Genomic DNA, 17,186 nt, shown 5'->3' with positions numbered 1-17,186 from the left:
TTTAAAAGGAGGCTGCAGAATGATGGTATTGATTTTACAGGAACGACGAACTACTTAAAAATGACAAATGTGGAGAGCAAATCAGAGAAGTAAGAATTTACCAAAACATAGTTAAACAAATGCTGAGCTCTTCGTGTTCAAACTGAAGGAGAGGAATTTGTGATTTCTGCCCTGCGCATATTAATTTCACAACTTCTGAAATTTCTCTTCTTAAGATCTTAATGCTCATTTTTCCATTCGGGGTCCTCACATTGCTGGTGGGTGTTCTCTATTTCAGGACCTGTGACCAGACACATGTAGTTTACTTACACATATGTTAAATATGCTTGAAAGCATTCAAATGATTGATCATGAAAACACTGACTGTCTCCGTCCGAGCAGATTTTCAGGTTTGCCAGCCTTGCCGTGACCTCGTCTTCTCCCTCTGCGTCTGTGAAGTCAAATCCATCGTAGCCTCTCTCGTTCACGCAGTAGCTGATGAACCTGAAAGTGTAAAAACCACAGATGGAACAAAGGTGGTGGCGACTGACTGCAGTGGACAGTGTTCTCCTCTGACGTCAGTGTCCTAAATCCACCTTACTTTGCCCAAGTGGGGTCCTTCCTGAGGATAACGGGGTTTCCCACAACGATCAGCAGGGACCGCGCCCTGGTCACGGCCACGTTGAATCTCTGCAGAGGCCCCATTAACAAGATGCAAAGATTTTACTAAAAAAAACCTGAACATTTTTAAGTTTGAACTAACCGAAAATGGTCAATGAAAGGACAGTTTAAAACTGGAGGATTTTATGAACAGTGAATAAGCTGCACAAACCTTTTCATTCGAGAGGAATCCAATGCTGAAGTCTTTGTCCATCTTCACGTAGTCGGCGCTGCTGCGGACGGTGGAGATCATGATGATCCTTCTTTCCTGTCCCTGAAACTCCTCCACCGACCCCACCTGATGAAGGGAAAAGGCAAACGTGACATCGACACAAGCAAATGAAGCCATGTCACTTATCCTGCATGAGTTACCTTGAGCTCCATGAGGTCACCCCATCGCTTTAGGCCAGGGGCAGACTTTAGGGCTTTGCGAATTTTCTCCACCTTTTACAGGAGGGAACAGAGTTGAAATTGTTTTCACCGTGTCTTGTAAAAACGGAAATCATTGCTGGCCACTGACTTGTTTCCTGTAGGGAGTGATGATGCCGATGTCGGTGGCGTTCAGTTTGGGGAGGCCCTGCTTCCCTTGTGTCTCCAGCAACTTGATGAGGTAGTCGACCAGAGCTTCAATCTCGGTTACGTTAAAGAAAGAAGGACTGTTGGCCTCTCTCTCGTCTTTCCCCATCACCCCGTGGAAGATCAGAGGGAAACCCTGCGGAGAAGCGAGAGCGAGCGGCCGCTGACGTGAATGCAGGCGCCGTGGATTTGCCTAAAAGCAACACTACTTCAGTTCATCGCGAACCTTCCGAGGTAGATATTCCCAGTTGCAGTAGGCCTCACGATCCCACTGGTTAGCAAACACCTGCAGCTCATTTTCATAGAACAGCTCATTGGGAATTCTCAGAATAGCAGCATGTGACCTGAGGGAGGTTTGACTCAGTTTAACTTTTGAACTAGTTGCAAGAGAAATGGAGAGGAGGAAATGAATGATGTACCTGTAGTTTCGCAGCAGTTTGGTGACATAGCGGTTATCAAAGTGTCCACTGTCGGGGTTCTGCTGGTATAAAGCGTTGTCCCTCATCAATCGCTCAAGTAGAGGAACACCTGAAGTGGTGGTATTAAAATTTGACACATGCATTTACAGAAAAAACAAGTTTCTATCATTTTTTTCAACAAGTCACTGCAGTATTCAGCAGGCTACCGTGCAGATCTATGCAGATATGGTGCTTTTCCGGGACAGTTTTATTACTAATTAACTGTACTCGACTCAGTTCAAGTAGTTTTCAAATACAATTGAGGCCCACCTGGGTGGGGCCATTTTGAAACTTTTTTCAACATTGTCCAGCTCCATCCAGATTTGCCAACCGCCTTGCACAGAAACGTCTCTACCTCCTCATTATAGCCATTATTAATCGCTGGAGTAATAAATGTGCAGTTGCTGCTGCCGGTGAGCTGGAGTGTCATGGAACCCCAACCAAGCGTGAACTAAAAAGTACCTGTTATCATGTGCAATCACCTAATGGAAAACCCCAAATCCCAAATCGAGTAGAGCTGAGCAGGTGCTGGTGGAAAAGCCCCATTGGCTGATGCAAAATAATACAACAGGAGACATTAAGTAATCTGCGGTCTCACCAAGTCCATACTGAATTGCAAGAGGTGATCTGAGGATGGGTCCCAGCTGCTTTGGATCTCCTGCCAGCACCATCTGGCCCTCCTTTGGACTGAAAAGACCTGTGGAGTGGCAAAAGATTCATTGTATTCTACTCACTAACACAATTATGACCCTCAACAGAATAATTCAAATGCATTGACCCTTTAAAACTCTGTGAATGTTTTCTGGCACTCCCTCAACCCTTCTGCAGGTGATCATGTATGGCTTTTCAGTTTTATGTAGCGATGGACCCTTTTTAAAAATGAAAATACTAAAATACTATAATGTCAGAGGCTCAGCTTTTACCTGCAACAGCAATGATGCACTCTGGCTCCACCGCCTGGCCCGCTTCGTCCACAAAGACGTGGGTAAAATGGCCGACAGGGATTCCTCCAGAAACCAGCCTAACGGTAGAAAAATGTAACACATTGATTTCTCTTTTTTTTTATAAAAGGTAAAGTGTGAAATGTCATCTATATTCAATCAGCTTACCTGCCTGCTGTGATCAAAGTTGTAACCACAACTGCGTATTTCATCAGACTTTCTTTATCGGGAAACACGAAACAGTCTTGTCTCTCGTCCCAGTTGCAACACTTCTGAAAGGTGCAACAAGTGCAACAACTTTGCTTCAGCAAACATGCCAAATTCGATTTTTTTTTTTACTTAACTCTAATACCAACAAGAAATCCTTCAAATATTTTTGACTGATAATCTTGCTGACCCAAAACAGCAGCATCATTTAATATCATCTATTAGATCCACATTAGCACACCTTAATTTATCAGCAACACTGTTTTTGTGCTTTTACGCCCAATAATTGGATTTATTTTGTTTTTTTGACATTCACGCATGTAAAAAAAAAACCTTAAAATGGAAGTGATGTCCAAAAAACAAACGGAGTATAAACAAAGCAGCAGCCCCATATAGACTATTTTGCCGATCTCCAGTATTAGCTTTTACGATAGGATGCCAAGACAGTAGGTGTCACATATTCAATAAGACAAAACTGGATCTTTTCTAAAATTAGAGGAAGTTTTTCTTTTAAATCACTAAGTACAGACTACAAAAAGCATCGATCATGGTCTGAAACCAGGGTTTTTTGATTGTAACTTTTCAGAAGTTCATGCAAACACACCATGTCCAATTACTGTAATCGTCTGAGGTTTATGGTCACAGGAAAGTTCACCGTGATGAAGAAATGCTGGTTCTGTAGCCGAGCACAGAAACTCGCATCTCATCACGTAACCAAAATACCCTGCATGTAAAATCGCTGTCTTATACTCACCAGCAGGCTCCTGGGAATGCTTTTGGGGTCTCGGCTGCTGGCATACATGCGATAAAGCTGATGTGGATCCATGTGCACTATCAGCCTCTCACAGAGAAGGTCACATGCGCTGTTTGAGGATGCGCAGGCGAGGATGTGAGCCGTCGGGTTTGACTTGTTTATCTTTTGGTGTCGCCACAGAGAGAAAAAAAATGTTAGGTTGCATGTTCAGGTTCCTCTGCCAAAAAAACAGTTCTTTTTTTGTTAAATTGACATTTATGAATGACTGATCTTAAATACCTGATGCATCGCTTCAACTAGCGTGATTGTCTTTCCAGTTCCGGGGGGTCCAAACACCAGATAAGGAGCGGGCTTTGAAGATCCGGCGATGATATGCTGGACCGCTGCAGATTGCTGCGGGTTGTTTTCCATCTTACGGTTAAACATTCTGGGTTTGGTAACAAAAGATTTTTACACATTATGCACAGTGTTCTCGCTGTTCACGACTCTGAACAGACTAATTTCTTTGTTTCTTATTAGTAAAAGAAAACTGTTCTGCACATCACACAGAGAGTAAAGTGATAGTGGGTGTTCTGTGCGCTCATGTAGCCACCAGACCTGAGTTCAGGCAGGGGGACGGTATCTGTTGCCGCACCAGATGGGAACAGCACCTCTTCCAGCTGGTGTTTTGATGCCAGGTCCACGGCACGATGCTGTAGCCTCAGGGGTAAACGGCTGAGAGTGAACTCCACATCGAACTTCATATTGCAGAGAAAACCCTGCAGCAGCCTGACACAAAGGCAAAGTGGCAATGTTTATGTTCTTGTTAAGACAACCCTCCAACCCAGCCCTCGCCATACCTCTTCGCAAAGCCCAGCTTCACGCTGTCCAGTTCCACCCTGTGAACATATCCTGTGTACACCGTGATTGGTTCATGCTTGTCATCTGACATGGACACCTTAATGCAATCACCACGTAGCACTGAAGGACGGTTCTCTGCAACGCCTGGAACCTTAAGACGGACATCAGAGGACTTTTATGCATAACACTGCACAGCGGGAAAACTGGTAACGTAATCGTGTGATCGTCTTCCCGACTGACTTTGAGGGTCAGCAGTTTTTTGTTGCTTTGGTCCAGCGTCATGGTTTGATTGTACAGGTCATACTTCCTGATGTCCACCTCCATCTGTATCTCCTCCAGGTGTAGCAGGAGATGAAATCGACTGGAGTATGTCTTCATCTGTAAGGCAGACTGGAGGAGGCCCCTGGACCGATGGCGCAGTGACGTTTCAGTTTCATTTACACAAAAAGAAAACCAAGACCATTTTGTCTCTCACCTCACTGACAGCAGGCTCTGCCTTGCTGCTGAAGAGAGGTGCTCCGAGTCCTCCAGGCTGCATTTGGCCAGTTCTTTCAGATAGGGACCATAACTGTATGATCCTAGTTTAACCAGCATTTTTAGAGGGTGGACAATATTTCTGCAGAGCAGAAAAAATATCATGAGCTAAATAATGGTGTAAATTATTTGAAAGGCTGTACCAATGTTTAGTTAATAGTTAATAGAAGCATTTATAACTAGTTGCACAGGGATGACATTTACTTTTCAGGGGGTTCTCCCTCCACTATCACAGTGCTGAGAGGTTTTTTTGCCTGTATCCTAAGGGCCTTGTAAGGAGACACTGGTCCAAGCTCCACCCCCAGTGGGGTCCTGGCCACCGCCTCCATCTCCCGTACGATGCAAAAAGGAGTCGCTCCTTTCTGGTCTGGGCAGAACTCAAAGTACATGGTGGCGGGGAAGTACCCATGGTGATTCAGTATGTACCGAACCCTCACTTCATAGCTCTCTTCTGTAAAAAGCAAGAATTTGTTGGTGTTGGTGTGCGAGTTTAAACAGATTTTATGTGATGGCGCTGAATAAAACAAAGAAAGTCATACTGGGACAGAGCAGCAGAGGAGAGACTCTGGTCAGTCTGCGATCATCCTCCAAAGTGAAACAGCGGATCTTGTGCAGGGCAGTGTAGTAGGTGAAGTACACAAAGCCGGGACCCTTATTAGTAATGTGGAAGCGGACAATAAAAACCTCTTTCAGACGCTCCACGGTGAAGAGGACCTTTCCATCGACAGACTCAGGGTCTGAGGTGATCTCAATGTTCCCCTTGTCAGCTGTCATTGTTTTCCTAGAAGAGAGGAACAATGTCACATGGGCAAAACATCTTCTTTTTTTCTTTTCTTAACCACTTTATCTCTTTTGGGATCACGGGGAGGGTGCTGGAGCCAGCTGCGTGTGGGCAAAGACAGGATACACCCCTGAATGAGTTGCCAGCTCTTTGCATGAGAGGAGCACCCTCTACTGTATGTGAGGGGTGCTCTGAAGGTGCCATGGCACCTCCCTCTATTACCTTTAATTAGAAAATAAAAAGATTTTTAATCCAAGGTGTCTTCTTGTAAGAGTAGATAATGATGGACTTTGCATATTGTGAACTTTGGGTAAGGAACAGTATTGCCCATAATGGGTATGTGTCATATTTGCTGGATCATTTCTGAGTGTATAGTGCTCCAAAGGTCAGGGGATTGAAAGCAGTTAAAGAGATTATTCTAGGTTGTTCCTGGTTTTACATTCTGATTTGCAAGCTGTTAAAACTAAGAAATGAGAATAACCTCTAGGGAGTGAGATGTAAATTTGTAGCTGCATTTAACTCATCAGGCTGCAGACATTGCCACACCAACACATTCAAGTGGCCAAGGTCGAAAGATAGAGAGAAACAAGCTCACTTGGGCAAGATTAGAGAAGAGGACAGCAACAACCTCACATAGCCAGACAAAGATAACTGAAAGGCTCCACAAACTTTCCTTCAAACTTTGCTAGTCTCAACATCATACATTTGAAATGATGCAGAGACGATGGGTTAGAGGTTAAGGTTTAACCTTTTGTTGTTGTTTTTTTAAATAAAAGGGGCCAGGAAAATATTCACAAGGATGAATAAATAACATATAATGGATGCTGTCACTGCTTTTTTGGGTTTGACGGGAAACAAGTTTGATTAATTACGAAATAAACAGTCACCATCAGAGACCAGGAAAAAAAGCCTGTGCTTATGTGTGGGAGTTCTTTTAGCAGCATTGTAATTCTCGGAGACTGCAGCTGTGTTTTTCTCTCTTGGATCCCTTCCTGGTGTTCTACTCGTGCCTACTGAGGTTATATGGTGACGTAAACTCGCAGCCACCCGGGGCCACACAACACAGGTCCCCCTCAAAACAACAGCAAACATACCTGTTTTGTTTTAAATTTTTGATGACTTCTGTTGCCATTTTTTTCTTTGGGGTGAGTACAGCATTCATGGTGGCTGTGGGGCCGGATGCAGTTGGAGGTGCCTCCTGTTGAGGGGCCCGGGGCCTCCTCCACTGATCACAATAAACGCGAACCTACAGCAGAAAGGAAAAAGGCGATCTTGATAAGTTCCTCATTTTATTTCTTCTCGCAATCAATGATTTGTTGGTGTCACCGTCAGTGGCATGTCCTCCTACCTGAGGTTTGACATTTATGAAGATATCCTCCTTTTTAACGTAAGCTTTGTTGAATTTCCGAAGCGCGTAGATGACGCTGGAGAAGTTGGGGTCGCGTATTCCAGTTCTGTGACCACAAACAGAAGGAGTTGACGCAAACACTTCACTTGGAGTAACGAACACTTGTTCTTGCAGCCTACCTGCCCCTGAATTCGTTGTTGTAGATTTCACGGAGTTCTTTTCTGTTGGTGACAGTTGTTTTGTCCCCAAGGAACTCAATGAAGTCAAGTCCAGACTCAAGACAATCTTTGAGCGTCATATTGATGCGGAATAGGAACCCGGATTGAAGCTCGCCTGACTCAAGGGGAACTTCTGCAAAGCTTGGTTTCGTTTCCTTACGTCCGAACACGCCGACAGGAAGGGGCGTTATGCATTTTGCAAAACGAACGTGCATATGCACTGCTTTAAAAGATAAAATGGTTCATTTTGGAGATGAAAATGGCATGGAAGTTTATGCATCGGCGCATTTGGATGCAAAGTTTTAGCTATCTGGCGCTCAGAGTTGGTTTAATGCAGGGAATGTTCACAAATAATTAGCACGGAGCTCATTTCGTTGAAAACGAAACCAAAGCTGCGAACGAAAAGGCAAAATAAAACACTAATGCAAAACGTAAAACTTTGACAAAATCGCTTATGTCCTGGCTAACAAATGTATACATTTTAAGGTAGTTTAGTTGTTATTTATGTGCGTCGCGGATTTTGCGTCTTAGAATTTGGGACAACTCCCTAAAAGGGTTACGTCATCACCATCAGCCCATCTGTGCTTTCGCGATCAGTGAACAGGATTTATTCATCTAAACGATAATTTCTCATTTTAGTATGTGGTTCGCAATCCGGTCAGAGATGGAGTGGATGAATGCTACAAGACTGAACATCACTTCACCAATACAAACATGGATTAAGATGGATCATTCTGCTTCAGATAGCCGGGGATCTGGGGGGCGGGGGGTTGGTAGTTTGGACGCCCCTCCTTTAGGGAATTCATCCAAGTTATACCTCCATAACAGTTTAAATTCTATTGCTTGAGCAATATGGTAAAAATTCATGCGCCTCGCTTTGCATAAGCACAGCTGATCATATATGCATGATGCAACGATGCAACAACTCATACATATTTAGTTCCTGATCAGTGCACTTGCAGCATCCTCACATTTCCATTTAAGGCTGCACGTTTGGGCCTTCACACAAAACGCCCTATAGTATCAGACCAACAAATTCATCCCACAGTTACCTACACATCCACCATATACAGCAGAACAACTATTCCATATAAAAAAACAGAAACATTCTCAAAAAAATAAAAATAAATGCACTGCAGATATTTACATACAGATACAGTATATAAAGCTGGCAAGTGTATTCACAGACGCAATCTTAGGTTCGAACAACCTAAAACATGAGAGAAACAAATGAGGCAAAGACAATAGCTTTACGTTTTACTTGCAGCAAGGGTAACACGTCTGCAGTGTGAGCTACAAAGTGTGAGCCTTGACAAGGTTTATTTCATATTAGTGCACGAACATGTAAGATTACAATAAGCATAAGTGTAAGTGTCACATGATTAAACAAAGCATGATATATACAAAAGGAACATATAAGAAAATGGGGGATGGAGTGTCACAGGATGGTCAGGTTGTCCCCTGCTATCCCGAGGCGATAGAACATCAGTTAAAGTAGATCACAGGGTTCTGCACAGGAGTGATAATAAGCGGTTACGGCATTACTATATGAACAGTTTGAACCTAACATGCAACATATATTGATTAAATGTTATTACACCCAAATAGAGATACTGTAAAGACATACAGGATTAAACTCAGAAAAATACCTAAATATTTGTAGCAATGACTGAAAAATTACTCTATCTGTATAGATGTCATTATTACAGTTTAATTATATTTGGACTACAAAAACACATATTATGTGGATGGATTTATTTATTACTTTCCCAGGAAATAGTCACAAACCTTGCAAAACCATATTTAATTTTTCATTTAAAAAAAAAAAAATAAACATCCCCACTTACAGCAACCCCTCCTTCGCACTCAAAGATAATCACTACTGCTTGAACATCAGATGTTTGTTTCAATGAATAGATGTACTCAGTTTTATATAAAAAGTATAATAAAGGCTAAAGGCAAACCAAACCAAAGGCTGTTAGGTTCAGATAACCTAAAACATGAGAGAAACAAATGAGGCAAAGACAACAGTTTTGAGTTTTACTTGCAAGGACAGAGAGATGTGCTCAGTTACAGATGTCCAACACGTCAGGCACACCTCTCGCCACCCTTCTATTAGGATTAGGTCCCTAGTTACACAGAATTCAATTGTGCCTAAAGGGAGGGGGAAACACAACAATAGCAGGGTCCATTCATAGTAAAACATGTGAACCATAATGGTGAATATATGAGCATGTCTTCATTGATTTATTACACACACACACACACACACACATATATATATATATATATATATACATCCTTCCATACAATGTAAAAACATACACAAAGAGAAGAAATTCTCCTGCTTCTTCCTGCTGTTATCGTCAACTCTGATCAATGTTGCATCCTGATACTCCTTACAGCGGCTGTATCGTGTTGTTCTTGAACAGGTGTGCGAGCTCACACATTAAGCATCACGAACATTAAGCATTAACAAGTAATAAAAGCATAATGTGATGAGATACAATATAACAAGAATAAAGAATATAACAAGGAGAAGCAAATAGGAGATAACTTTATTATAATGATTCTAACAAAGGCAGACCAAACTTTTTGAGTAATATAAAAATATTAAGAGGTATGAGAAGTTCTATAAGAAAATGTATGAAAAATCAATTACTGCATAAAAGCTGATTGGTTTGGAGAATATGTGTCAAACATTGGGGACTCACAAACAGTGCACCAACTCTCCCAGACCTTCAATGTAACAAACAATGACATAGATGAGGATGTTTGGTAAGTTTACAATGAATTTTTCCCTTCTCAGTACATACCAGGAGATGCCTCACTGAAGGACATTCCCCCTATGGTATGTTTATTCCTTTTAAAAAGACAATACTTTAATCCAAACATCTTCTGGGTTCTAAGCATTCTGCATCTCTTTTCCAATTTTATAACTGAGGATCTTGGTCCAATCCACCTTGGTGTGGGTGACCGGCAGTTGTCTGTGTAAAGCTTTAAAGGTGTCTGACATGGCCTGATCGTGCTCTCCGATGGCCACCTTCAAAATAAAATGAAACAAAATATTCAATTGCTTGAATGTAAAATCAGCATTCTGGATCTGTAATAACGGCCAAAATACCTGATATTCACACTTTGCTTTCTCGATGATTTGCACCAGCACTTTTGCGGTGTAATATCTGAAGCTATGTATCTATTCTCTGTAATTCTGTAAGAATTAAACTTGTTTTCAGCTATGTATCCATTCTGTGCAGGCCGTAGAAATCTGTTAGGCCTTAACTTGTTTTCCAGTCAATCTGGCGCTATCTCACAGGTGTTTTATGTCTCCTGAGACTTTTACATTTCATAGGCTCATGATGGATGCCTTCCTCCTTTCTTCTCCTTCCTTCTTTTTAGTAATAATTGGACTCTATATCATTTGGTCGGTTAGACTGTGTTATGAAGCCATCAGAGAAGAATGTGTTTACTCGGTGGTATAAAAGAGCGCTACTGGAATAAATCTGGAGGAGATCTTCACCATCAGGACCACGAGACCTCCCGCGGACAAGCTCCAGCGTTCGATTGATGTCTGACTTTTCTCTCCAATAAACATTTCTTCAAACCAAGTCGGTGTCTGTGAAGATTCCTTCCTCATCAACACATCTCGGTTACCATCAGAAGAAATTCATCACAGTAGTCTGGCTCTCATTCTGCCAAAACACACATTTGAGGGTTATTTTTAAACTGCAGCCCCATTCAGCACATTGAAACATTGAAATGAGTCTCAGAACACCTACCAAAATGATGATAGAGTCCCGTATGTCTTTGTGGTTGACCAGTTGCACGTTTCCATCCTCATAATAATGAACCTGGAGGATGAAGGAACCAAGACAAATGTTTAAGGCTAAAATTTTAAGTGCTTGGCAAAGATGACATCACATCTGGTAATAAAGGACTGCACCTGTGTTTTTTTGACTTCGCTCAACTCTGCTGTAGACTGGGAGACACTGAACTTCCATTCAGAGCGACCACAGCCATTCTTAGAAGCAGAAAATGTACCCGACTTCGATTGTACTGTAGTATCTGAAGCCTGTGTCTCTATTCTCTGCAGACCTTTACTGCTGTAAGGCCACAACTTGTTTTTCAGCCAGCTTGGTGCAATATCCACACGTGTCCTGTGATGTTTGTCTTTTCTTAAGCTCATGATGGATGTCTTGTTCTTTCCTGTATGAGCAGCTGCTAAGTGGTGATGCTGGGGCCCATAGGCTCCTGATTGTTCTTCACATGAGGAATGTGTACCATGAGGCTCTCCTCCTACTTCCTTTTTTGGTAATAACTGGACTCTATGCCATTTGGTTGGCTATATTGTATTATGAGGTCATCAGAGAAGAATGTGTTTACTTGACTGTATAAGGAGGGGCTATCAAAGTAAGCACTTCGGAGATCTTCACCATTTGGACCATGGAACCTCCCTCGGGCAGACTGCAGAGTCCGATTGATACCTGACTGCTCTCTCCAATAAACATCTCTTATAACCAAGTCAGTGTCTATGCCGATTCCTTCCTCATCAACACCTCTCGACCACCACCTGAAGAAATATACCACACCACCTTCAAAATAAAATGAAACAATATATTCAATTGTTGTGTGATATTCACACTCTGCTTTCTCGATGACTTGGATCAGTCTTACATTTGAGGGTTATTTTTAAACTGCAGCCCCATTCAGCACATTGAAACAGTGAAATGAGTCTCAGAACACCTACCGAAATGATGATAGAGTCCCGTATGTCTTTGTGGCTGACCAGTTGCATGTTTCCATCCTCATAATAATAAACCTGGAGGATGGAGGAAACAAGACAAATGTTTAAGTAAGGCTAAAATTTTAAGTGCTTGGCAAAGATGACATCACATCTGTTAATAAAGGACTGCACCTGTGTTTTCATGACTCTGATCAACTCTGCTGTAGACTGAGAGACACTGTACTTCCATTCAGAGCAACAAAGACATCTTCAACTCCTCCCTGGAGTCGTGCCAGGTGCCAGCCTGCCTCAAAACCTCAACCATCGTCCCTGTCCCCAAGAAGCCACGGATCACTGGGCTTAACGACTACAGACCTGTGGCGCTCACCTCTGTAGTCATGAAGTCCTTAGAGCGCCTGATCCTGCCACACCTCAAGTCCATCACCACCCCCCTCCTGGATCCGCAGTTCGCCTACAGAGCTAACAGATCTGTGGACGATGCGGTCAACCTGGCCCTTCACTCCATCCTGCAGCATCTGGACTCCCCGGGAACCTACGCGAGGATCCTGTTCGTGGACTTCAGCTCTGCATTCAACACCATCCGCCCCGCTCTGCTACAGGACAAGCTGTCCCAGCTTAGTGTGCCTGACTCCCTCTGCAGGTGGATCACTCACTTCCTGACGGATCGGAGGCAGTATGTGCGGCTGGGGAAGACTGTCTCGGACTCCGTCACCATCAGCACTGGATCACCCCAGGGTTGTGTACTTTCCCCCCTCCTCTTCTCCCTGTATACAAACTGCTGCACCTCAAGCCACCAGTCTGTCAAACTGATCAAGTTTGCGGATGACACCACCCTCATCGGGCTCATCTCCAATGGCGATGAGACTGCCTACAGGAGGGAGGTGGCTCGACTGGTGTCCTGGTGCGGACACAACAACCTGCAGCTGAATGCTCAGAAGACAGTGGAGATGATTGTGGACTTCAGGAAAGTCACAGCCCCTTTGCCCCCCCTTGCCCTCATGGACTCCCCCATCACCATCGCGGACTCCTTCCGCTTCCTGGGCACCACCATCACCCGGGACCTTAAGTGGGAGCCAACCATCAGCTCCCTCATCAAGAAGGCCCAGCAAAGGATGTTCTTCCTACGGAAGCTGAGGAAACTCAAACTGCCTCCCAGGATGTTGGCACAGTTTTATACGGCCATCATCGAGTCCATCCTCACCTCCTCCATCACCGTGTGGTATGCTGGTGCCACCGCCAGGGACAGACTGAGGCTGCAGCGCGTCGTGCGCGCTGCCGAGAAGGTGATCGGCTGCAGGTTCTCATCCATCCAGGACCTGTATATCCAGGACCCGGAGGCGTGCAGGTCGGATCACGGCCGACCCTTCCCACCCTGGTCACGGACTGTTTTCCCCCCTCCCCTCAGGCAGGAGACTACGGTCCATTCGGACCAAAACCTCCCGCTACATGAACAGCTTCTTCCCCTCTGCCATCAGGCTGCTGAACACCAAGTGACTTATCACTTAAGCACCATATGCAGCAGCCAGTCGGACCCATGAACATCACATTACTCCTGCATTGACCTGCACTATTTCTTACCATCTATGTATATACTGTATATATGTCTTATTTTATTTTATTTATCTTATTCTAGTGTTGTGTTCTTTATGTTGAATGTCGCAGCGTCACACCAAGACAAATTCCTAGTTTGTGTAATACTGTGTATTACATGAACAATGGCAATAAACCTGATTCAATTCAATTCAATTCAATTCAATTCAACGGCCATTCTTAGAAGCAGAAAATGTACCAAACGTCTTTTGTACTCCAACACAATAGTGTATTAGATAAGGAGATTTGAAATTGACTTCACTCACCTCTATTGACTTATCAGTAGTCTTCAGGCTCAAATTGATGGCCCTCGATACAAGCTGTAATAATCTTCTGGCCGTCAATTCTCTTACCATAAACCTGAAGCTGATAAGGAAGCATGGTTGGTTTGCTCTCGTGCTGCCCTTCATTCCAACAACAGTGCAGACACCACTGGGGTAGTACTGCGCAATGTAGTCCTTCAGGGCCGACTCACAGGCGTCTCTCCACAGGTGGTCAAACTTGAGGGAGATTTTGTTGTGGGGGTCAACAAAGCGTCCGTTACGCAGGACTCCATGCTCTGTTCAGGTTATCTGTTATCAGAACCTGCATCGGATAGTAAAAGCTTCTGTTTCTGCGGCTGGTCAGGTGTTTTCGAAGCAATCTGTGATAAAACAAGCGGTCTGCCAGCCATCCAGGAAAACACTTGCCTTGTCATCAAATCCATCAATTTTGGCAAGGATGAACTGCTCCATGTTGTACTGGGCAAACACACTGTATTGAAACAGAGCACACCAAGCTCAATTTACATGAAAGATCTTGTTACAGTTTTTTTAGATACTTTTTCTTACTGTGCTGCCCCCTCCTTGAGAAGACCATCATTGTTCAACAGTATTTGGATATCTAAAAAGGCAAAATAACAATTTGCTTCCACTGAAATTAATGTAATCATGGGAAAAAACTGAAAAATTCCAAGTACATCTTACCATTGAAGACTTCATTGAACTCCCCTGGAGGGGTGTGCTTCAGGAAATCTGCCACAATGCGGACCTGAGTGTACATGAAATATCACTTTGGTGCTTCTGCATGCAATCTTTGTTTGCAAAGCTTCATTTCCTTTTTGCTTGCTGCGGAAAATACTGTCATTTTTCCTGAAACAATGTTTAAATCTGCTGCACGGTTCTTCAAAATCCCAGCCCGATTACAAAACGCGCCTATCACCTCTGTGCCTATCAGGAAAATTGCAACATGCCAGTGGAGTGAAGCAAAGAGCCATCTGGCAACTTTCTTGGCTTCAGTTTTAGAAGCTCTGCTTCGGCTGATCCTCATAGGGCAGACAGGGCATGTTAACTCTGACCTTTTTATACCAGCCAGCAAACAGGCAGTGCCAAAGCCACAGCATGAGTGAGCAATAGCCCCAGTGCACAGTGACGTTAAGCTGCAATGAGCCTCGACTTTTCATTTTCCTGGTTTCAGTTGGTTTTATAGGCATATTGTGTATGTCACAGAGGTGCTGTTTGTCATATTCAGCCTCCAGCTGGTAGTGTCCTACAAGCAGGTTGAATAGTTTAAATAGCAAAGGGACTTAACTTTGTCCTTAGTGATCATTCCATCTAGAGTCTAGAGATCACTGAGGCTGAGACTGACACAACACAATGGTAGTGAGCAGTCACAACTAACAGTGATCAGAAGAGATATACTTCTCATTATGTCAAAAAACATATATATTTAAAAAAAATACTGTGCAATAGTTTGTACTGCATTTAAATGAAATGTGGGAAGGAATGTCTAAACTCATGGTCCGAAAAGGAGATACATGAAAATGCAGAGTGTTAATTTAGGCTATTTATTGGCATAACTCAACTCATTCCCAACTGGGTCCCTAAGTGTCCAGTGCAAAATGTCAATGGTGTTAACCATTGAATGCAAAGTAAACACCAGCACTTATGATCAACCTCAAGCATTTAAATATCTGCATCCAGGACGTTTTATGTAGAATAGTTTACCTTTTTTAAACAGAACAGGGTGATAAATATGTCGTGCCGTGCTGTCAGACTTACCAGACAGGAAATAGCACCATTTCTTTTAAGGGTTATTTCATACTAGCATTTAAAATAGACTTATAGTCATACTAAATCACACATAAAGCTAACATGCACACATGTGTTCTTTCAAAAGGACATTTTATGTAGAATAGTTTACCTTTTTAAACAGAACAGAGTGACAAATATTTCGTGCCGTGCTGTCAGACTTACCAGACAGGAAACAGCAGCATTTCTTTTAGGGGTTACTTCATACTAGCATTTAAAATAGACTTATAGTCACTCTAAATGACACATAAAGCTAACATGCACACATGTGTCCTTTCAAAAAAATAAAATAAATAAAAACTCTTATTGTGCATTTGGGCATAGTGACTACTGTAAAGGCCTATATGACAAGGAACGAAGCAATATGTTCCCTGGAATTTATTGTAGGCAAACATACAGAATTAAAATGAACAACCAACAGTATTCATAGCTGATTATTGATGAAAAAAGACAATCAGTGCTCAAGTTTCACCATATGGGCAAACAAGCCGCAGTCTCTTTAAGAATCTGGACGCCGACTGCAGTTTAAACGGGTTTTAATACTTTTCTGAAGAGAGAATCATCGAGTACAACCTGTTTTCCAAAGAGTAAATAGTCAACCATATATGCCCTCGCTTACCCCGACATTTGCACACATTATTAGTTTCAGGGAATACGGACAGGAAAGTTACATATTGCCCAGTCATAATTTCAAAATAACTAGGATAACTTAATTTCCCATCAAAATTGCCGCCTCAGCATCCTGCTTCACGCAATGCGGACAAAATCTTTCCAACTAGAACGATTTTAAACGACACTTCTGCGTTCAACGGAACACTTGTCAATAAAGGTGGAAATATTAATATTATACCTTCTCTTCATCGGTACGGTGGAAGCAATCCATCTTGGTTCAATTATGCGGGAACAGTAGAGATCAGCGTTGCCATGTATGCGTGACTCCTCCCTACGCAGGAAAAGTCTTGCGTGAAGATTGCGCAAGACTTTCTGATTTGTGATTGGTTATTTTTTCAAAACAAAATCAGAAAACCGTAAAAAGTGGTTTCGGTTTCTTTCTTTTTTTGTATATCAGCGCTCATGGAATGGAATCACATTACGTTATCAGAACTAATTATGGAATAATCTGTTTTTGAACGTAACACGGAACAGAAAAATCTGCGACCCGACATAAAAGGCGAACAGAATTACAGAAACCTACTTTTTTTTTGTTTTGGGAATAATAACCATTACGCCGTTGACGTAGGCATTCTACTTCACTTATTCTGCCTTGACCATCAAACGCACACAACATCGCCTCCTATGATAACAAATTTTGACGGGTCGCAGTTTTTTCTGCTCTGTGTTACGTTCAAATTCGGATTATACAACAATAACGCAATTTGATCGGATATTCCATGAGCGCTGATATACAATTCAAAATCACTGGGACTTTTAACACGTTATTACTCCGCTATACTGTTGTTCTAATAACTAATTAATTTAAGTTAATT

At 42.7% G+C, this 17,186-nt stretch overlaps 2 protein-coding genes across 2 annotated transcripts; both read right to left on the bottom strand.

Moving 5' to 3' along the window:
* Positions 1-81: 81 nt before the first annotated feature.
* On the bottom strand, positions 82-7,566 carry mov10a (Mov10 RISC complex RNA helicase a). The gene is made up of 22 exons (XM_057030490.1): positions 7,258-7,566; positions 7,079-7,184; positions 6,825-6,976; positions 5,489-5,730; positions 5,154-5,400; positions 4,891-5,031; positions 4,656-4,818; positions 4,415-4,566; positions 4,173-4,343; positions 3,855-4,002; positions 3,576-3,737; positions 2,783-2,886; positions 2,597-2,694; positions 2,272-2,370; positions 1,635-1,743; positions 1,442-1,559; positions 1,160-1,351; positions 1,012-1,083; positions 812-937; positions 581-669; positions 365-483; positions 82-280 (listed from the first exon to the last, which is right to left on the bottom strand). The coding sequence occupies exons 1-22, from the start codon at positions 7,509-7,511 to the stop codon at positions 219-221; spliced, it is 3,126 nt and encodes a 1,041-aa protein (XP_056886470.1). The 5' UTR covers positions 7,512-7,566; the 3' UTR covers positions 82-218.
* Positions 7,567-13,645: 6,079 nt separating this feature from the next.
* LOC130524405 (F-actin-capping protein subunit alpha-2-like) lies at positions 13,646-16,852 on the bottom strand. The gene is made up of 6 exons (XM_057030510.1): positions 16,550-16,852; positions 14,596-14,659; positions 14,461-14,512; positions 14,314-14,383; positions 14,106-14,189; positions 13,646-13,996 (listed from the first exon to the last, which is right to left on the bottom strand). Exons 1-6 carry the CDS (start codon positions 16,580-16,582, stop codon positions 13,910-13,912), a joined length of 390 nt encoding a protein of 129 aa, XP_056886490.1. The 5' UTR covers positions 16,583-16,852; the 3' UTR covers positions 13,646-13,909.
* Between the last annotated feature and the right edge of the window lie 334 nt (positions 16,853-17,186).

This window comes from Takifugu flavidus, chromosome 4 (assembly GCF_003711565.1).
Source record: "Takifugu flavidus isolate HTHZ2018 chromosome 4, ASM371156v2, whole genome shotgun sequence".
NCBI classification, from domain to species: Eukaryota; Metazoa; Chordata; class Actinopteri; order Tetraodontiformes; family Tetraodontidae; genus Takifugu; species Takifugu flavidus.
This window is presented reverse-complemented; position numbering and strand designations above follow the sequence as displayed.